The sequence below is a fragment of the Monodelphis domestica genome, chromosome 2, assembly GCF_027887165.1.
Source record: "Monodelphis domestica isolate mMonDom1 chromosome 2, mMonDom1.pri, whole genome shotgun sequence".
NCBI classification, from domain to species: domain Eukaryota; kingdom Metazoa; phylum Chordata; class Mammalia; order Didelphimorphia; family Didelphidae; genus Monodelphis; species Monodelphis domestica.
In genome coordinates this window covers 481,461,961-481,485,008 of record NC_077228.1, presented here as the reverse complement: position 1 = coordinate 481,485,008, position 23,048 = coordinate 481,461,961, and the positions used below count along the sequence as shown (strand labels likewise).

Sequence of the window (23,048 nt, the reverse complement as noted above, 5' to 3'; positions counted from 1 at the left end):
AGTCTCAGGAGTAGCTCCACCCTTCTCTGAAATCCCTGGTAGGGCCTCAGATAAACAATAATCTCTATATCAACCTCAGCTTTTTTCCTTTCCCTGAGTCTTCTCTCTTCCCTTTTAGTCTTCAGACAGATCTTTCTTGGCCCAAGACTTCCTCTTAACTGTCTCACTTCCTGAAACTCCCCCAGAGTGGAGCTTATCTTGATAGAGCTTAGAGAGGACACTGAGGATAGCAGTAAACAGGCAGCTTGATTCTGTCAGTTTGGGGACTCAACAGTAGTAATTCTTGGGAGCCACTCTTTGAAGACACCAGTCCACAAAGAACCTTCTACCAAGATTTTCAGGACCTAAGTGGTGATGCAAGCCCTAGGAAGGGTTATGTGTCTTTGCTCTTCAGTGGATACTACATGAGGGTCAAGGTATCTCCAAGAGTGCTCTCTACCAGCAAGAAAAAGAAATGGGTGAATCATGAGTTCTTACAATTGCTAATTTTGGGCTTCTGGCGAGGTCCTTTATAGAACTGATATCTTAGTGCCAGTCTCATTGCTTTCAACCGGTTCCTTGTCTGCACCCAATTGGGGGAAAAATGCCTGAAAACGGCACAATGGTTCTGAAGCCTGAGAGCATAGTATATATCATGGTAGAGGTTGTTATCGGACTTTGCTCCATCGTAGGCAATGTGCTGGTCATCTGGGTGGTAAAACTAAATCCAAGCCTGCAGAATACCACCTTCTATTTCATTGTCTCTCTGGCTGTGGCTGACATTGCTGTGGGTGTGCTGGTCATGCCTCTTGCCATTGTGGTTAGCTTGGGCCTCACCATTCACTTCTACAACTGCCTTTTTATGACCTGTTTGCTGTTGGTCTTTACCCATGCCTCTATCATGTCCTTGCTGGCCATTGCTGTGGACCGCTACCTGAGGGTCAAACTCACAATCAGGTATCGTACTCTTTGCTGGACTGTGGAGTTAGGGGAGAGAGTGGGGATTTAGGGGAGTGAGGTTGCTATGGGGAGTGAGGGTGACATCTGTAAAGCTCCACTATGGGACTAAGTAGGAAGAACAGTGGGAAATGGATTGATTTTTGAGTCAGAAGGTATCAATCCTGCCTTGGAAATGGACTGATTACCTGTTTGACTTTGGCAAAGCCAACCTCTCTAGCCCAAAGATTCCTTATCTATACAATGAGAGAGTTGGATTAGATGGCTTCTTGAGTCTTCTGTTGCTCTAAGTCTAGGCATCCCAGTATATGGGAAAAGAGCTGCCAAGTGACCCGACAGCTGGCAGGAGGGTAGAGAGAACTAGAAGCTCCCCCCACCCACCCACATTCCTAGTTCTGCTGCCCAAAGCAAAGGTGGGAAAAACTAAAGAAATGCAGGGCTCAGGGTCAGGAGTTCCCTATATTTAAGTGGGAGTGAATCCTTCGGGATACGTAGAAAATTGTCTATTTTGCTTTGAAAATTTGCCTCTGCTTTGCTCTCTTTGAAAGCTTTGAAACTTTGTCCCCCAAACAAGATTCCTTTTAAGTGGTATAAAAAACAGGATTCCAATTAGAAAAAGTCAAACTTCCTCAAGAGGTCTTTTTTCCCCCCCCAGTTTTTAGTCTATTTTTTTTGGAAGTGATCCAAATTCTTTTCTACCCCCTTCCTCCTCAGGCAGCAAACACTCTGATATAAATTATTCCAATGTTGTTGGGCAATGCATATTTCCTTTTTTCTCATTTTATGAAAGAATAGATATGTTGCACATGTAAGAAAAAACTCAAGAAGGAAATAAGGCAAAAAATGGTATGGCTCAATTTGCCTTCATTCATACTTTGACAGTTCCTTCTAGGACTGTGGATAGCAATTTTCATCATAAGAAGTTACTATGCTTTTTGAGAGAGTTGAGGCCAGACAAGGGATGGCACTTTCCTAAGGTTACAAAGGTTATTAACTGTCAGAGTCAACTTCAAATCCAAGCCTTCTGGCTACAAAACCAATGTTCTTTTCACAAAACCTGCTATATAAGTGTTCTTGTAAAGTCATGGGATGGTTTCTGCTCCATTCCAAATATGACTCTAACCTTAAGGAAATATTTCCAAAGAAGATTTGGATAATTTTATTCAAACCTCTCTTCCTCCTGCTCTCATATCCCAACAGAATTATCTGCCTGCTCTTGGGAAAAGGCCGAGGATAGAATATTTGCTCCCCTTTTCCCCCATCTTACCTTATTCCCTCTTGTAATGATTAAAAATTCTGAGAGTTTGGGTTCCAGGTAGGAAAATCAATTTATTGATCAGGTTAGCAATAACTAATAAATTAAGTGATCAAAGGCAAATTCATTCATTCAGCATCTTGAGTCATTAAATATAATTTTGGAAGCTCATTATTTAGCCTTCTCCAAAACATCTCTAATTGGTGGATACATAATAAGGAGGTGGTCTAATAATTTCTAATCCCTCACTGACCCTTCATGAAGATGGGGAAAATCACATGCCAGACCAGAAAATGCCAATATCTCTACTGATCTAGCTAAAAAATAAGGTTATAGCTAGTTTGGATTGACTTTTCCCCATTTGTCCCAATGGGGGACTTAAGGATGTTGATATGTTGCACCCCCTCCCATTTTTTTCTACAGGAGAAGAGGAGGTTTATATTCTCAACCTTAACTATCCCAATTTTAGAAGATCTTTGGGGTAGGGAATGTGAGAACATTCCTAGGATTGTCAGGACAAATGAATATGGAAAAAGGCTTGAAAAATATATTACTGGGCCCTATTAGAAATCAAATAATACAGCCAGGGCATTATTTAGAAATAAAAATAATACGGCATTAGGAATAAATCTTCTCATTCTTCTTTCCATTCTCTAGGAAGTTCTGCTTTAAAATTATAATTTCTGGGGGCAGTTGGGTGGCTCAGTGGATTGAGAGCTAAGCCTAGAGACAGAAGGTCCTAGGTTCAAATCTGGCCTCAGATACTTCCTAGTTGTGTGACCCTGGGCAAGTCACTTAACCCCCATTGCCTAGCCCTTACCACTCTTCTGCCTTGGAACCAATACACAATATTGATTCTAAGACAGAAAGCAAGGGTTTTAATACAAAAATAAATTAAAATGATCCGTTCTTTCACCTCCCAACAGATACAAGAGAGTGACCACTCAGAGAAGAATATGGATGGCCCTGGGGTTCTGCTGGTTGGTGTCAATTCTGGTGGGGCTGGTCCCCATGTTTGGTTGGAATCAGAGACTGAACCCAGAGTGTTCTGGGAATTCCAGCTTCCTCCCATGTCTCTTCCGTTCAGTCATGAGAATGGACTACATGGTTTATTTCAGCTTTTTCACATGGATCCTCATCCCTTTGGTCATCATGTGCGCCATCTATGTTGACATTTTCTATGTTATCCGGAACAAACTCAGACAGAACTTCTCTGGCTCAAGAGAGACAGGTGCATTCTATGGGAGAGAATTCAAGACAGCCAAGTCCCTCTTTCTCATCCTCTTCTTGTTTGCCATATCCTGGCTGCCTTTATCCATCATGAACTGTGTTTCTTATTTCTTCCCTAATGCTGAGGTACCTCCAACTTTGCTTAGCTTGGGCATCCTGCTATCCCATGCCAACTCAATGATGAATCCCATTGTGTATGCTTGCAAAATTAAAAAGTTCAAGGAAACCTATCTCCTGATCCTCAAATCCTATATCCTACACATACCTTCTTAACTCCTCAAGCCCTGAGCAGACTTCCGAATAGAAATCCTGAGGATACCAATCTAGACCTCATCACTTCCTTTGCTGGAGATTGAAGGGGTCCTTTGGCCCATCACCTCATTAACTGGATCTATACCTCTTCCTCTGTCTCTGCTCTGTAGAGGACTGGACTCCAGAGGGCAGCTATTGGAAAACCCCAGCTACCCATACTCTGCTTTCCTGTGAGCTTATGGGGAAGTCTGAGCAACGGGTGCTAAAGATTGCTCCATTTCTTTATCTGTAAAATAGGAACTACAAGACACAGAAGGTGGTAAACATGTTGGACAATGGTTGAGTTCTGTACTATTGTTTCCACCCTCCTGACAACAACAATTCTACTATTAATACCAACTGGGAAGGATGGGTGGGAAGTGGACTGAACATAATGATGGTTTGAACAATTGAGTTAATCGTGGGTGTATTTGGTCAAATAAAAGGTGATGCCTTAACAAACGGCAAAGCTACTTGCCTAGGAAAGAAGATGCTTGAGACACAGCAGCATAGCTGCTTGCAGCTAGCATGTGGCCAAGGTTCTACAGTGGAACCCTATGGATCTGACAAAAGAAAAGAAAAAGAAAAAGGGGAGGGGGAGAGAGAGAGAGACATGCAGAGAGACAGATGAGAGAGAGAGAGAGAGAGAGAGAGAGAGAAAGAGAGAGAGAGAGAGAGATCAGAGGTGGAGGAGAACAAAGATAGAGACAGACAAGAGAATAACAGAGAGCCAGGGAGAGAGACAGAGAGAGTCAAAGACAGAATCAGAGGTAGGGGAGGACAGAGACAGAGAAGAAAGTCAGAGAGGGGGGAGACAGGCAGACAGAGGAGAGAGACAGAGATAGAGACAGGGGAGAGAGAGAGTGAGAGACAGAGACAGATACAGATAGAAGAGAGGTAGAGAAGAGAGAGACAAAGAGGAGAGAAGAGACCCAGGAGAGAGAAAGAGAGAGGCATAGACAGACAGACAAGAGAGAGGAGAGAGACACAGAGAAGAGAAAGTCAGAGACAGGGAAAGAGAGGAAAAAAAAAAGAGAGAGAGAGAGTGAGAGAGAGAGAGAGAGAGAGAGAGAGAGAGAGAGAGAGAGAGAGAGAGAGAGAGAGAGAGAGGAAAGAGAGGAGAAAAGAGAGACAGAAACAGAGCCAGAGAGAGAGAGGGTTGTGGGGAAAACTTTTTGTCCTCCTCCCCATAACATCTAGATCCTTGTTCTTGGGCTAAAAGGAACACATTGCAATCCCATAAACCATTGATGAAACTTCTTTACTACAGGGTCCTGAGCCTTCCCCTCCTCAATTCCTCTCCTCCTTGGTTTCACTTCTCATGGAAGGAGCATAGACATGTCCCTACTACCCCATACCCCAGGTTCAACAGCAGTAAGTGCAATTAAGATTATTTTTTAAATCTTTACCTTCTGTCTTAGAATTGACAGTATCAACAGTAAGACAGAAGAGGAGTAAAGGCTAGGCAATTGAGATTAAGTGATTTCCCAAGGTTACACATCTAGGAACTATCTGAGGTCAAATTTGAACCCAAGTTCTCCTGACTCCAGGACACAATGTATTCATTGTGCTACTACCTAGCTGCCCCAAGTGCAATTAATGTTTAAGAAGAAGCATCCTCTCTTAAGGGGTGTGGTAGGGAGGGAGAATTAAGACAGATAGGATGTTACAAAGCTGTGACCTTTGCAATATAATGGAAAGTCCTAGACTTGAAGTCAGAAAATCTAAGGCTGATGACTCTGCTCTTTGGTACTTGCATGAATCCAGGCAAGCTATTTCTAGCCTTGAAATGCTAAAGGACCCTTTTATGGCTTCAGTCTCCCCAACTATAAAATGAGGTTGGACTCGGTGACTTTGCTTCTATTGCCCTGCTGGCACCTCAGCTGTAGTTTTTATTTCTACATACCTTCAGTCCTGAAATTCAAGATGGCAGCTTTCCACTGGAGACTGCTGATATCACAGGATTTACAGTTAGAAAAGACCTCAGAGATGATCTAATTCAAATTCCTCATTTTACCAATAAAGAAACTGAGGTCCTGGGAGGTGGGTGAATTGTCCAAGGCTACATGAATAATATGCAACACCATTGGGAGTTGAACCCAGTTCCTCTGACTCCACAGTCAGTGCTTCCCCTCCCATACCATGCATAGATTTTAACTTTCATATGAAAATTTTTACTTTATTGAAACGAGATCAAATATCTCTGAATTAAAAGTAACAGAAAGAAGACTATTCTTTAGAAACCAATACAATAAGTGTGAAAAGTGTACAAGGAAAAAAAAAGGAGGGGGGAAGCTAAGTGACTCAGTGGATAGAGAGCCAAACCTGAAGATGGGGAATCCTGGGTTCAAATTTGATCTCAGATACCTTCTAGCTGTGTGACCCTGGGAAAGTAATTTATTTATTTTCATTTTTTAATTAATTAACTAATTTAGAGTATTTTCCCATGGTTACATGATTCATGTTCTTTCCCTCCCCTCCTTTCTCCCCCTCCTCCTGGAGCAAATGAGTGATTCCACTGGGCTTGTTCAAAACCTATTTCCAAATCATTAATATTTGTAATAATGATCATTTAGAGTCAGCATTCCCAATCATATCATCATCAAACCATGTGATCAATCATATGTTTTTCTTCTCTGCTTCTACTCCCATATTTCTTTCTCTGAATGTGGATAGTGTTCTTTCTCATAAGTCCTTCAGAACTGTCCTGGATCATTGCATTGCTGCTAGTAGAGAAGTCCATTACATTCAATTGTACCACAGTGTATCAGTCTCTATGTACAGTGTTCTCCTGGTTCTGCTCCTCTCACTCTGCATCAATTCCTGGAGGTCATTCCAGTCCCCATGGAATTCCTCCACTTTATTATTCCTTTTAGCACAATAGTATTCCATCACCAACATATACCACAATTTGTTCAGCCATTCCCCAATTGAAGGGCATCCCCTCATTTTCCATTTTTTTTTGCCACCACAATGAGTGCGGCTATAAATATTTTTGTACAAGTATTTTTCCCTATGATCTCTTTGGGGTATAAACCCAGCAGTACTATGGCTCGATCAAAAGGCAGACAGTCTTTTAGTGCCCTTTGGGCATAATTCCAAATTGCCTTCCAGAATGGATCAGTTCACAACTCCACCAGCAATGAATTAATGTCCCTACTTTGCCACATCCCCTCCAGCATTCATTTGCTTTCCTCTGCTGTCATATTAGCCAATCTGCTAGGTGTGAGATGATACCTCAGAGTTGTTTTGATTTGCAACTCTCTGATTACTAGAGATTTAGAACACTTCTTCATGTGCTATTAATAGTTTTGATTTCTTTATCTGAAAACTGCCTATTCATGTCCCTTTAGGCAAGTCATTTAACCCCAATTCCCTAGCCCTTACTGCTCTTATGTCTTGGAACCAATGCTTAATATTGATTCTAAGACAGAAAATAAGGGTTCTTGTTTTTTTAAATGTGCAAGGCACTTTGAAAACAAAGATTAAAAAAAGATTTTACATTCTACTTTAAAGGCAAAGAAACCCGAAAACAGACCTAGCCTACTAATATTTAACCATAAGTTTATTTTAATTTTGATCTTATTCCCAACCAATTATTAGAATTTTAACTCACCCTGTAGTCTCATTTTGCATTACAATGCTCTGAGCTGCTTATCTGATAGCTTCCTGCTCCACTTTCTTTCTGGCTCAACAAAGAGAAATTATTTACCTCCTATGAGCTTTGTTGTTATTGTTCTGGCATTTCATTCATTTCCAACCCTATGACCTCATTTGGGATTTTTTTTTTTTTGAAGGATGAGGAAACTTGAGGGTTTAAAGACTTGCCCTGGGTCAGTAAATATCTGAGGAAAGATTTGAACTCAGATTTTCCTGACTAGACTCAGTGCTCTATTCACTGTGCTACCTAGCTGCCCATCCTATCAACTTTTTATCCTTTTTATCCTTTCAGTCAAAACTGTCTATTCCTTCCTCTCCAATTCCCCAAGGAAGGTGTAAAACTGTCTGGGAAGCATTAAAGAAACAAACTCCAAACCTAAGTCCTTCTTCAACATGGAATAGTGGAATGGATCCTGGAATAGAGAGTCAAAAGAGCTGGATTTGAATCCTAGTTTGATTACTAATTCTACTTCCCTTTTCTTAAATTCTGTTTCCTCAGCTGTAGATTATTGAGGGGGTTGAACTAGGTGTCTAGGTCCCTTCTAGCACTAAATTTTAAAGAGAAGAAAGGATTTTCTACCCTCAAATGTTCTTTAATCTGCCCATGCCCACAGTGGCGAGTTATTTAATACCCTCCTGGTAACTCATGCCAGCAACCCTTGAAGCAAGGCTTGCTCAGAAAATGGTTTCATTTCCAGAATATAGAAGAGGATGAATTAATTTTCAGAATGTAAGCTATTCCATTGGTCAAGGGTCTGGTTCTTTGAGTTTAGAGACAGTGTGCAGTGTGATCTGGGTGGACTGCTTTTTGTTATTGCTCAGTTGTTTCAATTATATCCAACTCTTCTTGATCCCATTTAGGGTTTTCTTGGCAATCATACTTGGAGTGGTTTGCCATTTCCTTCTCCAGAAATTTTACAGATGAGAAAACTGAGGAAAGCAGGGTTAAGAAATTTGTCCAGAGTCACACAGGGAATAATTATCTAAAGACAAATTGGTACTCACAAAGAGGAGTCTTCCTGACTCTAGACCTGGTGCTCTATTCCTAATATGTTTAGAGCTGAAAAGAGAAGCAAAGTTGTCTTAGAAGTCAAAGCAAAGAGGGAGAATGATCATTAAATTAGGAAGATCAATGGGAGATGAATTAGAGAAAGGGAGCCTGGAGGCAACTAGGTGGTTACTTCCCAGCTGTGACCCTGGGCAAATCACTTAACCCCAGTTGCCTAGTCCTTTCCACTCTCCTGCCTTGGAACCAATATTTAGTATTAATCTTAAACCAGAAGGTAAGAATTTTTTAAAAAGTTATTATAATAGTCTAGGCAAGAGGTGATGAGGGAATGGACATGAGAAACATGGAGGTAAAACTTGACCAGTAAGAAGTGGTCAACATGGAGGTGTAGATAGGGGACTAAAGGGGTTCAAATCCTGCCTCAGCTACTCATTAGTTATAAGATAACTGGGTAAGTCATCTTTACCTCTCAGAGTCTCAGTTTCCTTCTCTGTCAAATGAATGAACTCAATTTTCTTTAAGGTCCCTTCCAGCTCCGAATCTATGATTCCATGACTGTATTTTGGAACCAGTCAAAAAGCATTTGTTGGGGTGGTTGCTGGGTTGCTGGGTGGCTCAGTGGATTGAGAGCCAGATCTAGTGACAGGAGGTTCTGGGTTCAAATCTGCCCTCAGACACTTCCTAGCTGTGTGACCCTGGGAAAGTCACTTGACCCCCATTGCCTAGCCCTTACCACTCTTCTGCCATGTACCCAATACACAGTATTGATTCTAATGTGGAAGGTAAACAAAAAAGAAAACATTTGTTAACTGCCTGCTAAATACCAAGCACTGTGCTAAGCACTGAAGATACAAAACCAAAAAACAACATACCTCCCTCCCCCCCAGCTCCTGAAACAAACAAAAAATACCTAGTCCCTGCCCTCAAGGAGCTCACAGTCTAGTGGGGGAGAAAACATGCAAGCAACTATATCCAAATAAAAAATATAAATATATAAAAAGTAAATAATTATAATATAAATATGTAAATAATTATACATTATATAAATATATATATATAAAGATTAATAGATAGATGGTAGATAGATGGTAAATTAGGGATAATCAACAGAAGGAAGGCAAGGGGAATTGGGAAAAGCTTCCATAGAGAGTGTGACTTTAGCTGGGACTTAAGAAAACCAAGAAGGGCAGGAGGTAGAGGGGGGAAAGCATTCCACGTGGTGAAGACAGCCAGGGGAAATGCCTGGAGTTGGAAGATGGAGTGTTTTATTTCCATTATAGCCTCTAGGTGGATGGGTCCTGCCCATTAGAACAGAGGAAAGGAAGATTTATATATCAAAGGAACTTTTTCAGTTTTTTCCCCTTTAAATAATATTTTATTTGATCATTTCCAAGCATTATTCATTAGAGACAAAGATCATTTTCTTTTCCTCCCCCCCCATAGCCGACACGTGATTCCACTGGGTATCACATGTGTTCTTGATCTGAACCCATTGATTTAGCTCTTTATAAATTTGGGTAATTAAACCTTTGTCAGAGGTTTCTATGAAGATTTTTTCCCAATTTGTTGTTTTCCTTCTGATTTTAGTTACATTGGTTTTGTTTGTACAAAAGCTTTTTAATTTGATGTAGTCGAAATTATTTTACATTTTGTGATTCTTTCTATGCCTTGCTTGGTTTTAAAGCCTTTCCCCTCCCAAAGGTCTGACATGTATACTATTCTGTGTTTACCCAATTTACTTATGGTTTCCTTCTTTATGTTTAAGTCATTCACCCATTTTGAATTTATCTTGGTGTAGGGTGTGAGGTGTTGATCAATTCCTAATCTCTCCCACACTGTTTTCCAATTTTCCCAGCAGTTTTTATCGAATAGTGGATTTTTGTTCCAAAAGCTGGGATCTTTGGGTTTATCATATACTGTCTTGCTGAGGTCGCTTTCCCCCAGTCTATTCCACTGATCCTCCTTTCTGTCTCTTAGCCAGTACCAAATTGTTTTGATGACTGCTGCTTTGTAATATAGTTTGAGGTCTGGGACTACAAGGCCCCCATCATTTGTGTTTTTTTCATTATTTCTCTGGATATCCTTGATCCTTTGTTATTCCAAATGAACTTTGTTATGGTTTTTTCTAAGTTAGTAAAGAAATTTTTTGGGAGTTCAATGGGTATGGCATTAAATAGATAGATAAGTTTGGGTAGGATTGCTCTTTTTATTATAACTTTTTCAGTTTTAAGAGATACTTCAGACAAAAAAAAAAAACCCAAACCCTGACATTTTAACATTTCTAGAAGTTTGGCATGATGGTTGATAATTGCTATTTTCTGCTTCAAAGAATTAGTCATAGACAGAAAAAAGGTGACAAAAGAACTTACTCAGCCTGTAATTTTGCTAAGTATTTAAAGGAATTTTCAGAGGATTTAGAAGCAGTAGGAAGTGTGGAGATCCTCTGGTTAATCTCACCCTTTTACTGGGCAAATGAGGAAGCTCCAGCTCAGGTTATGAGGTTTGCCAAGGGTCACATAGTAAGTAACCTAGTTGTGATTCCAAACCAGGTCTTCTGACTCCACACATCCACCACTCTTTTCCTGAAATCATTCTACATCTTAAATTGATGCAAGGCAGGGATGGAAAATGTTTCCTTTCCCTTACTTTCCTGGGCTCTCTCCTTCTTCAAATTATCTTGTATTTATTTAACTGTTTACATGATATATCCTCAGAGGAATGTAAGCTTCTTGAGCTTGGGAAATTGAATCAACAATCTAATAGATATACAATAGTTAAATAAATATGCATGATTTAAGAAAAGTAACAGACTGCTTAGGGAGCTAGCCTTGGTACCAGGATGAACACCCTAGCTTTGTGACCTGGGGCAAATGGTTTAACTCTTCAGAGATTTAAGCAATTCTGTAAGCCTATCATGTGCAGGGAAGATGCTGACTGAATTCAGAGAGGGAGTTTCCTCACTGGGAAGTTTCCTATAGCAGTGAGATTACAAGTCAGGGATCTTATTCCTATTCTGTAAGGAAAAGGAAAACCCAAGCCAGAGTGGTCTGGGAAGATCAGAGGAGAGAGAGGTCACTTTCAGCTGTGAAGGATGGAGGGTGGAGGTAATGGAGTGAAGATCAGGGATCCAAGAAGAAGGTGGTACCTGGGGTGGGTCTTGAAGGAGAAGAATGAGTTCACGAGGTTGAGATGATGAAAAAGTATGTTCCAAATATTAAGGGCAGCTTGCCTAAATGTACAGAATCAGAAAAAGATCAGTGAATAGCTATGAGTCCAGTTTGGCTAGACTATAAAATATATAAAAGGGAGTAATCTAGACTAAAGGTAGATTGGAGTCCTCAAGAATGGCAAGGGCCTTAAAAGGCTCATCAAGAAGTTTCCTTTCTAACTTTTAGGCAATAGGAAAGTTCTTGAGCAGATGAAAAACATGGCTGGAACTGTGAATTAGGAAGATTCTCTTGGCAGCTGAATATGGGATTGTTGGGAGGTTAAGTGAGTCTGGAGACCAGGAGACCAATTAGGTGTTTATAGTCTTGGTTGAGAGGTTAAAAAAACAGCTTTAAAATAGCAGGGCCATGGGCAAACTGTCCAAGATACTCTCTCTGGTTTTGAGATGCTATCTTCCAAGATTTCATGGAAGAAAGAGACAGAACTTCACCTCAGATGTGTCTGTGTTCCCTTAAACAGATTCAGACGTCTGCAGAGGCCTGGAAGTCCCCAGAGACTGCTCTTCTATCTTTCTTTTCAGAGATTTGCTTCTTGGGCAATGCATCTCTTCTTAATGCTTCTGGGTGCTCTTTTTACAGGTAAGAGGTTGAAAGGACATTCCCAACACTGAAGCTGATAGCCAAGGGTTCAGAGACTGACAATTATGTCTGCAGATTATACCATCATGGGCTGGAAATCAAATCTGTTCACAATACTCCTTTTAAGAAAGAAACAAAAAACTTTGTCTTCCATCTACTATGTATTGGTTCTAAGACAGAAGAATGGTAAGGGCTAGACAGTGGCGGTTAAGTGTCGTGTCCAGGGTCTTACAGCTAGGTAGGATCTGAGGGCAGATTTGAATCCAGGACCTCCTGGCTCTCAATTCACTGAGCAATTTAGTTGTCACTCCTTACCCCATATTACTCTTCACTACTAGTTTTGACAAGAGGTTGAGTAAGGGAAGGAATTTGAGACCATTGGGCAAAATGTGGGTTGGAAGTCTCTCTTTTCCTGCTGTCTACACTTCCCCTGACTAATATAAGCATAGACATGAACAAAAAGTCAATGATTCTCAGTAGTGGAAACAGCATTGGACTTGGAGTCTAGAGACCTGGGTTCTAATTTTGACATTGAATCTTTCCAGATGTGTGTCCTTGGACTAGTCACACACTCTCAGAACCTCATCTTTAAAATGAAAAGATTGAATTAGATGATTTCTAATGCCTCTTTCAGTTCAAAATCCTCTAAATTCTAAACTCTGGTTGGGTGAGAAACAATGCCATTTTGCATGGCTCTTTCACTAGTTGATTATGCTGTAGAATAGAAACTCAAACTAGGGAAACAACTCAATGAAGGCTTCCCTATACATACTATTTTGAGCTTTTTGTAGTGACAGGGAAAAAAATCCCCAACCCTTCTCACTTCCCTTTTCTATGGCAGTATATGAAAGAAGCTTTATTTTTAAAATCCTTACCTTCTGTCCAAATATCAATTATAAGACAGAAGACCAGTAAGAGTTATGCAACTGGATTTAGGTGTCTTGCCCAGGATCATATAGCTAGGAACTGTCTGAAGCTGGCACTCTATCTACTGTGCTGCCTAGCTTCTCTAAGAAGCAATATTTTTTATATCTGTGAAATTAGAAACTTGGAAGATGGCAAGTACACGATGGATAGCAAATGCTTTTAATGACTCCCTATTAAGACATAATGTGGGAAGCAGCTAAGTGGCTCAGTAGAGAGAGAACCAAGCCTGGAGAAGAGTCCTAGATTCAGTTCTGGCCTTAAATACTTCTTATTGTGTGACCTTAGGCAAGTCACTTAAGTCCAGTTACCTAGCCCTTGCCACTCTTTTGCTTTGGAACCAGTGCTTAATATTGATTATAAGATAGAAGTTAAGGGTTAAAAAAAGAGCATAATATGAGTCCTTCCAAATTCATGGTGTGGAGAACCATATTCTAGATCCATGATGGCGAACCTATGGCACAGTTGCCAAAGATGGCACACAGAGCACTCTCTGTGGGCATGTGTTCACTTCCCCCCACCCCACAAGGCAGAGGGCCTTGGGCAGAACTGCCCCTTTCCCCCTCTCCAACATGCCTGATGACATTTTTTCATATCCCTTGCCCCTCTGTCTAATAGCCTAATGAGAGGGTAAGGTAGGCAGCTCACAGGTGGCAGAGCTAGAGGGGAATGGAGTGCTTGGGCCACTCTCTACACTTGCTGAGGACATTCCTCACTTTACCCACCCCTTTGATGATATTTTTTCACATCCCATGCCTCTCCAACCAGCAGCCCAATGAGAGTGCTTTCTCCCTCCCCTGTGTGGGGTAAGAGGGGGAGGGGGAGCATACGCAGCATGTACAATGGAGGGGAACTACACAGTCCCTGGAGGGGGGGGTGCATTGCACTTGGTCTGGGGAGTGGGGTATGAAAAGGCCTGGCACTCTGTCCCTAAAAGGTTTGCCATTACTGTTCTGGGTTACATTGATTCAAAGTCTGGAAAAGGGTTTTGCTTGAGACAGTTTCATAATAAAGGCAGAGATATAGTTGGGAAAGAAGACAATACCTTTGCCCCATGAGCTTACCTTTTCTTCTTTGTATGGAAGACCAAAAGAACCTTTAAATTGAGAAAATTTGGGGACCACAGATCCTGAGAATCCTTGGCAGGTTGCTGGCAAATTAAACTGATGGCACATAGGTGCACAGACATTAAGGAAAGAACAATAATGAATTTCTAATCATAAGTCAGAATGAGACATCTGACAGAGAACAAATACAGCTGGACAAACTGAGTCCCTATAGAAAATGGGCTTGGCTATAAGGTTAGAATAAAAAATCCTTGACAAAAGCAGCAAGATTTACTCCCTGGGAGGGCAGACTCTATTACTATGCTTGAATGGGTGACAGTTTGTTTTTTACCCTACAGATGCTATAGTCATGGATAGGAAATTCAAGGAAGCCTTTGTACAGGATACGGCTTCTGCCACCTGCAGCTATGACCCCTACTACAAAGACTATCCCAAGTATTGGTGCAAAGGCTATTATCGTAACTTCTGCAATGTCATTGCTGCCACACCTAACAGCACCAACCGAGTGTCCCTGAAGGACACAGGAATGCAATTCATCATTACTCTGACATGCCTTACCAAGGAGGATACAGGATGGTACTGGTGTGGCATACAGAGGGACCATGCCAGTGACTACATGGATTACACAGAATTGATTGTGTTTGATGGTGTGAAAGACACAACAGGTAGCCCTGGGCTGGAGATGAGGAAGAGTCAGGGGGAAAACCCATCACTGGAATGGAAAATGTACATTAGGGCCAGTAGTTGGTTGCACCACCTTTCAATTTCACTCATTCAATAAACAAGTGCTCTGCCATGCTCTGGGGATACAGAAAGAGGCAAAAGACAGTCCCTGCTCTCAAGGAGCCTCCAATCTAATGAGGGAGGCAACATGCAAACAAATACAAAGATAAGTAGGAAATAATGAAAAGAAAGAAAGCGCTGGACTTGAAGAGGTCTTGCTGTAGAAGGTGGGGTTTTAGTTGAGAACTTAAAGCTGGGGAGGCCCATAGTTGGAATGGAAAAGAGAGAGTATTCCAGGCATGGGAGAGAGGCAAAAAGAAGAACTGTAGCCAAGAGTGTCTTATTTATGGAATCTCTAGGAGACCAGTGCCAGGAAGATTAACTTTAAAACTGTAGCTTTGTGTAGAGAACCTTGAACCTCTTTCAGGGACCACTTACATTTGGGACAGCTCTTCTTGATGAGGCAGATTTCAAATCTGGCCTCAGACACTTGCTAGTGTGACCCTGGGCAAGTCACTAAACCTCAATTACCTAACCCTTCTTTCTCTTCTACTTTGGAACTGAGTGTATTGATTCTAAGATGGAAGGTAAAGGTTTAAAAAGAAAAACTACATGTTGGAGAGTAAAGTATAAGAAGACTTGAAAGGCAAGAAGGGGCTAGTTTGTGGAGGACTACAAATGCCAAACAGAGCATTATGTATTTGATCCTGAAGGCACTAGGGAACTACTGGAGTTTATTGAGTAGAGCGGTGACATGATCAGACCTGTGCTTTAGAAAAATCACTAATGTCTGAATGGATGGATTGAATGAGGGAGAATGAACCTTGAGGCAGGCAGACCCACCAGCCAGCTATTAGAGTAATCCAGGCATAAAGTCCTAGACCAGGAGGATGGCAGTGTCAGAGGAGAAAGGGAGACTTGTTTAAGAGAAAGGCCTTTGCAACTTCTTGAATATGGAGTATGGTGGGGTGAGAGGTAGTGAGGAATCCAGGAGGATTCCTATATTATGAGCCTGAGGGACTGGGAGCATAGTGTTGCTTTCAACAGTAATAGGGAAGGGTGGGGAGAGGATTTAGGAGAAAAGATTGTGGGTTTTGTTTTGGACACATTGGGTTTAAGATGTCTACTGGACATCCAGCTTGAGATGTATGAAAGGCAATTGGAGAAGTGAGATTGTGGGTTAGCAGGATGGGTAGATCTGAAAATCATCTAAGGACAGATGCTAATTAAATCCATGGGAGCTGATGAGATCACAAAGTGAAGTAATATAAAAGAAGAAGAGGACCCAGGACAGAATCCTGAGGGACACCTGGTGTTGGAGAGTATTATCTCCAGCAAAGGAAACAGAAGGCATGGTCAGGTAGGTAGGAGGAGATCCAGGAGAAAGTGGTGTCCTAAGATCTTAAGGGAAGAATATCAAAAAGAAGAGACTGACCAACAGTGTCAGAGGCTGCAGAGTCCAAGGAGAATGAGGATTGAGAAGAAGTCACTAAAGTTGGCCACTAAGAGATCATGAATAACTTTGGAGCAGTGGCTTCAGCAGAATGACAATGTTGGAAGCTAGGTTTCGAGGGGTTAAGAAGACAAGTGAGAGGAGAGAAAGTGAAGGCACCTATTTGAGACAATTTTTCTTTTCAAGGAAGCTATAGATGAGGATAGTTAGCAGGGATGGAAGGATCAAGTGAAGGGGTTTTTTCAATATGGGGGAGTCATGGGCATATTTGTAGGCAACAGGGAAGGAGCCAGTAGACAAGGAGATAGAAAATAAGTAAGAGTGGGAATGATCTTTACAAAGGGGTGGGGTTGGTAATCTGTTGGAGGAGACAGAATGGAATGGAATTACTTCAACAAGTAGAAAGGTTAACCTTACTAAGGAGTAGGGCCACTTCATCATGAGACAGGAGGAAGTGAAGAGAGAGTAGCAGAAGGCACTTGAGTGATAGATAGGAGATGAAGAAGGGAGATGAGGGAGTTTATGGGCAAATAGCTTCAATGTATCTGTATAAAGCAAGATTCTTAGCTGAGTAAAGGGAAGGAGAGCCATGGCAGGTTTGAGGAGGGATGAAAAGATTTGCAAGAGCTGTTGTGGAGAGTGGGATAGTGAGTTGAGAAAAAGGAGGCATGTTAGGATTGCCTGGCAGCAGTGAAGTCCCAGTTGAAGATGTGGAACCTAAATTTGTAGTAGACCTAGTCAGAATGGTGGAGTGATTTTCTCCACTTTTGTTCAGTAGCATGTATGAAGGAGCAAAGACCATAAACAGAAGGAGTGATCCAAGGCTGAGGCTTAGCTGGGCATAATTGGCTATCTGATGAAGAGGCAAGGGATTCAGGAGAGGAGGACAGAGTTGAATTGGTTCATCACTGAGTCAAGATGGGGAAAAGAGGATAGAGTGGCTGTTTCAGGGGAGATGGCCTGGGAGAGAACTAAAGGAATCAATCTCCAACCAAAGGACTGGAGATCATGGTGAGGAGGAAGAGTAGGGTTATGTAAGGGAAGACAGACAGAGGTGAAAACCAATAGATTCTACTCAGACTCAGACAATAGATTCTACTCAGGATTTCAGAATTCTTGAAGATGGAGGAGGTAAATTTGTTGTTGATAGCAAAATCAAGGGTATAACCATTTGTCTTTGTGTGTGGCTGAGGTGGGACAGAGAACTAGCTCACGGTGAGTGCATTGAAGAACTGAGTGGTTAGGGTATTTGAGGGAGAATTAATGTATGTGTTATAGTTCCCTAGAAGGAGGGAAGAAGTTAGGGAGGAGGGAAAAAATTGTAAGCCAGGCATTGAACTCATTGAGAAAGGAAGGGGAGTGACCTGGGAGACTGTAGACAACCACCAGGATTTTGATTGGGTGGTCGATAAGTATAACATGTACTACAGAGGAAGAGAAGTTATTGCCTTCAAAGGCAGCCTTGTCCTTCCCTCAGAGCTGGCAGCCTAACATTTGGCCAAGATTAGAGACCCTTGGAGGACAGCATTTGGCTCCTATGATTTGTGATTGTTTTTTTCTTCCCACTGCCCTGAGTCCAATGCCAATGCACCCAGGGTATTAGTTTGTGTATTAGCTAGCCTCAAGGTAAAAGGAGGGCCCTGGAGGGGAAGCAATACACACTAACATAAAATTTGCTTCAATGCAGGCTCACAGGGGAAGGAGAACAGAACCTGTAAGGAGAGTGGTATTGGCTATAGTGAAAACTACAACAGGTGAGTCAAGACTTTAGGGGAAAATTGAGTATAAAAAGATAAGATTTCCTTCAAGTTTAAGGTCATGAGCTCAGAAGATGGAAGAGACCTTAAAGCTAGATTGTTTAATCCAGGGTTCTTTAACCTGGAGTCTCAAAGGAATGGTGGCTAGATTTAAGGGGGTCTGTGAACTTGTACAGAAAAACTTTATATCCTTGTTTCAGTATAATTGTTTTCTTTTGTCATCTTATGTATTTCATATATTTTTAAAAAATTATTCTGAGCAAAGGTCTGTAGATTTCATCAGTGTCAGAGAGGTGGGGGTCTGTGGCACACAAAAAATGGTTAAGAAATCTTGAACTAATGCAAGGAGCTGCCCCCACCCTAGTTCCATTCTCTTTTCCCTGCTGGTTCCCCTGCTAGATAATAGCCTCAGAGAAGAAAGATGATTTGGTCACAGTCACACCAGTAGTAGTAGAACTTGGATCTGAACCAAACAGTGTGACATCAGATCCAATACATTTCTCTTAACACTACTTCCTCCTCCTTTTTTTTTTAAACCCTTACCTTCTGTTTTAGACTCAACACTGTGTATTGGTTCCAAGGCAGAAGAGAGGTAAGGGCTGGGCAATGGGGGTTGTGACTTGCCCAGGGTCACATAGTGTCTGAGGACAAATTTGAACCCAGGACCTCCTGTCTCCAGGCTTGGCTCTCTAACCACTGTGTCCTCTAGCTGCCTTTTTTTTTTTTTAAATCTGAGTGTTGATCACACCAGATTTTTTTTTTTAAGTACTCTACTCTCCAATCAGAGCTATGGCAGTACCAGCATAAATGACATTTTACATACAGCCGGAATTCTATGTACTTAATCATACCAATTTTTGCTTTCTTTTACATTTGAACTAGCACCAGGGCATACTGCTTAATCTCCAGTTTCCTGGAGTCCTCCACTCTAGAGGGAGAGCCAGGGGGCATCTGGGCACAGCTGGCACTGCCTTGTTGCTTTGGGACATGATTGATTTCCCCTGCCTAAACTGTAAATGCCTCAAGGATGGCCACTGAGTTTTCTCTTCTCCCAGCATCTCGTCAGCCTCTAATATGGTCCTCTGCACATAGGGGTAACTGGCGAGTCAGGATGGGGTTTTTTCCTTCCTTGAAGTCCTCATGATTTATGGGCAAGTGGCTTGGGCCTGGGGGAGGAGGGACAGGGTGAAAGTGAAGGTGGGGATGCCATGAAAAAGGGAAGCAGGGAATAAACGTAAGAGTGCATTGCCAAGAACATCTGAATGAGGCTTTTTCCTCCCCTTTAGAAGAACGTGTCATCAGCCCATGCTCCCTTTGAGGCTGTCTATCCTGTCCATCTGCATGCTGGTCATGGGGATCGGGGTCATCACTGTTGCAGTTATTTTGCTCAGGAGGAAGCGAAGTCAAAAGCATGTCCGGAGTAAGTGATGAAGAGTGGGGGCAGGAGGAAGAGAAAGCAGCAGAAATGGCCAGGGCAATCCCATTGAGGGCTCCCCCACGAAAGGTTTGGCTCTCGGACAGCTGGAAGGAAACCTTCCCTTTAGCATCCTGGTTCTTTCTGTAGACCTGAAACCAGCCCATGAGCTGAGGGAAATATGTCAAGTCCTGGGTATTTAGACGGCATAATAGCACATTAAAGTTGGCAGCTGGGTGGGGAAGTAGGCAGCGTGCTGGGCTTGGAGTCAAGAAAACTCATCTTCTGGAGTTCATATCCATCCTCAGGCACTTACTAGTTGTGTGACCCTGGGCAAGTCTCTTAACCTCTGTTTGCCTCAGTTGCCTCATCTGTAAAATAAGTAGGAAAAGGAAATGGCAAACCACTCAAAAGTATCATTGCCAAAAAAAACCTCAAATGGGGTCACAGAGGGACAGACACAAACGAGAACAACAACAAAAGCTTTTAAAGGGTTGAATTGATTTGATCATCACAAATTGACCAGGGGCCAGAAGAGCTGGGGGGAAGAGTTTCTACCTTTCTCTGGACAGAGCTGGCGTCCAGGCCCTGCCTAAGGGAGATGGGGCTAGTTATTCCTGGGGACATGGCAGGAGGGAAGATGGTCAGGATCCTTTTACACCTCTGGCAAACCAGATTGAAGTTGGGATGTTCTAAGGCTCCCCCTGCCCTTCTGTTCCCACAGATAAGATCCTAATTCGCCTGGGGGATCACAACTTCCGATCTTCTCCTATGATACCCACGCCCCTGGTAAGCTGCCAAGTTGGTCCCTTTTCCTAAGCCCTGGCCTGACCGTGGCTCTTTGCCTGGGCCTCAGTGGAGATTAGGCTGCCAGCAGCAAGGGGGCTTCTGCAGTGCCTGGGGGGGGGGTTTCCTTCTGGTTTCAGTTATTTACATTTTCATCTGCTTCAGAGCTATTTCTGGGCCTCCAGTTAGTACCGAATTCCTAGTGTGCAGCCCTGACGGGCACTTCATAGATTTCTCTCTTTTTTTCCCTATGAAATAGCAGAGACATAGAGGGAAGATGCAGGGATGGGGCTGGGGGGTGGGGGGGGCACCAAGAAGCAAGCAGTCACACAGGAATCCCCTGGAGGAAGGGCTGCTTGGTTGTTGAGCCATTCTTGTGGGCTCCCAGGGCCATGTTTTTCCTAATACTCCTGGTATTTACAGAGCAGAGGAACGACTTTAGACACAAGTGCTATTACTGCTTGGTAACTGGTGGCTGGTGGCTGACCCCAATATCCCAGAAATAGCTTGGCCTGGATGAAGAGGCTAGAGAGGTTTTTTCCAGTAATGAATGAGCCACCTAATCAGAAATCTGTATTTAGGCAGCCTACACGAATGTAATTTTAGAATTAATTCAATTCAGCTTCAAGGATAAATACTTTTTGGGGCAGCTGGATGGCTCAGTGGATTGAGAGCCTGGTCCAGAGACGGGAGCTCCTGGGTTCCTAGCTGTGTGACCCTGGGCAAGTCACTTAACCTCCATTGCTTAGCCTTTACTGCTCTTCTGTCTTGGAATCAATTGTTTGCTTGTTTATTTGCTTTTAACTTGGAATAAATTGATTCCAAAACGTAATGTAACAAACAATAAAAGATAAATGTTGATTATTGATTTAAATGTATAAGCATGACACTCCAAGTTATACATGACCATCCATCCTAGATGAGTTGTGAGGCCCTGATGGCCTGCTAAATCCTCTGGGTGAGCTTATTGGGTAAATAAAAAAGTCCTTGGTGACTTGCATGTGGGAAACCTAGTGTGTAGAAGCTGAGGATGTGAACAGAGGAGAGAGGCCAAGTAGACATCAGAAAAGGAAAAACAAACAAACAAAAACCTTCTAAGGTTTTAATTGCAGCCAAATGATAATAACCAACATTTACGTGGGGCTTTCAGATTTGCACAAGGGCTTTTGGTGACCGTTACTTCACTTGAGGGCCCACTGTGACCCTTGGGGGGGGGTTATCCCTATTTTGCAGATGAGGGAAATGGAGGTCAGAAGAGATGAAGTGATTTGGCTCTGGTCACTGAAGTAGGATGTGCGGAGGCATGATTTGGGGTTTGCTTCCCTCAACTCCAAGCCCAATACTCTCTCCACTATATTATTCTTCTGTAGCTCAGCCCTGACTACGGGCAGTATTGTAATTCATGCTTTCAAGTTGTTCTATACTTTGGGTTCAGAACCCCAAAACTAGATGGCTTAGTGGAAAGAGTGCCTTGAGTCAAATCTGTTCTCAGACACTTTCTAGCTGTGTGAACCTGGGCAAGTCACTTATCCCCAATTGCCTAACTCTTCTGCTTTGGAACCAAAACTTCATATAGGTGCTAAAACAGAAGGTAAGGGTTAAAAAAAACCCAAAGAACCCAACCTTCCAAAGCTATTGGTCAAACGAAGGGCCCCCCCTTTTTTTTCTCCTTATTCTGGAGAGGATACAAAGACATCACCTTTCTCTGTTTGGGTCAAAACTCCTGGTGATTGCTTAAGAGCATCAGTATAGTTTTGCAGAAACTTAAAATTGGTTTTTCCAGTGGCTAAGAGCTCTGAGTCCTAGCTGGCTCCATCGCTGATTTCTGTGGGATCTGGACAAGGTACAATCTCTCTGAGTCTGCTTGGAAAATGATGGCATCCATTCTAGTGTTCTCTGTTTTCTTTCCAGACTTGCTACCAGTATCTCCTAGGATCCTGGTCTTTCCTTTTGCCTGGGTTTCATTTTAAACATGTAGCAAAGATGAATGGCATAAATACCTAACAGGTGCATAACCCTGGGTTAGGTACTGAGTTTTAGATCAGACAGGATCTTTTCTTTCATGTAGCTTAAGTTATGGGGGAGTTGAGGGAGAATCAGGTGATATACTGAAGAGTCATGATAACAGCTGTGACTTGTTTCCCCAAATTCTGGCTATAAAACTCCTGAAGTTTTCTGGATGAATTCAGTTGAGAGCTTAGCAAAAGCAATGAACAATGATTAAGCTTTCATTTGAATCGATGGGGTTGGAAAAGGGGATTTTGACTAAAGCCCTGGGACATAGCTTTGTAAAGTCATTTCCCTTAGAAGGTATGTGTAAAGGGTTTGTAGCTCTTTCTTCCTCAACTCAACTATGTCTTTCTTTCCACCAAAAAGTAGATGACACTGTGAAGCCCTTCTTGGGCCAACCGATGATGCAAGAAAAGGCTCATAGGAACAGACATGCCTGAAGATTTCTCAAAATAATAAAATCAGAAATAAAATAATGCCATAGCAGAGACAAATGAAAACTGACTCAGTTCTCAGCCTTCCTAACAAACTCTTTAATTCATTTTGCAGATGATGGTTACGGGTAGGCAAAACATCCTTAAGCAGAACTAGCCAACGATGTCTCTACTTTGTTGCTTTCTATTAGTAGAAATGGTCTAGATGGGTGAAATCGGTTTATTGGACCCAGAAAATTGTCCCCATTTTCTGGTAGCCTTTAATCCCTAGATACGCATGATCTCCAGGGATC

The 23,048-nt window shown here is 42.2% G+C and overlaps 1 protein-coding gene across 1 annotated transcript; it reads left to right on the top strand.

The window, feature by feature from the left end:
- Positions 1-227: 227 nt before the first annotated feature.
- Positions 228-22,821, top strand: ADORA3 (adenosine A3 receptor). The gene is made up of 9 exons (XM_056814751.1): positions 228-936; positions 3,118-3,690; positions 12,069-12,187; positions 14,517-14,843; positions 18,042-18,108; positions 19,398-19,531; positions 20,250-20,314; positions 22,223-22,318; positions 22,691-22,821. The coding sequence occupies exons 1-8, from the start codon at positions 584-586 to the stop codon at positions 22,313-22,315; spliced, it is 1,731 nt and encodes a 576-aa protein (XP_056670729.1). The 5' UTR covers positions 228-583; the 3' UTR covers positions 22,316-22,318; positions 22,691-22,821.
- Positions 22,822-23,048: the final 227 nt, after the last annotated feature.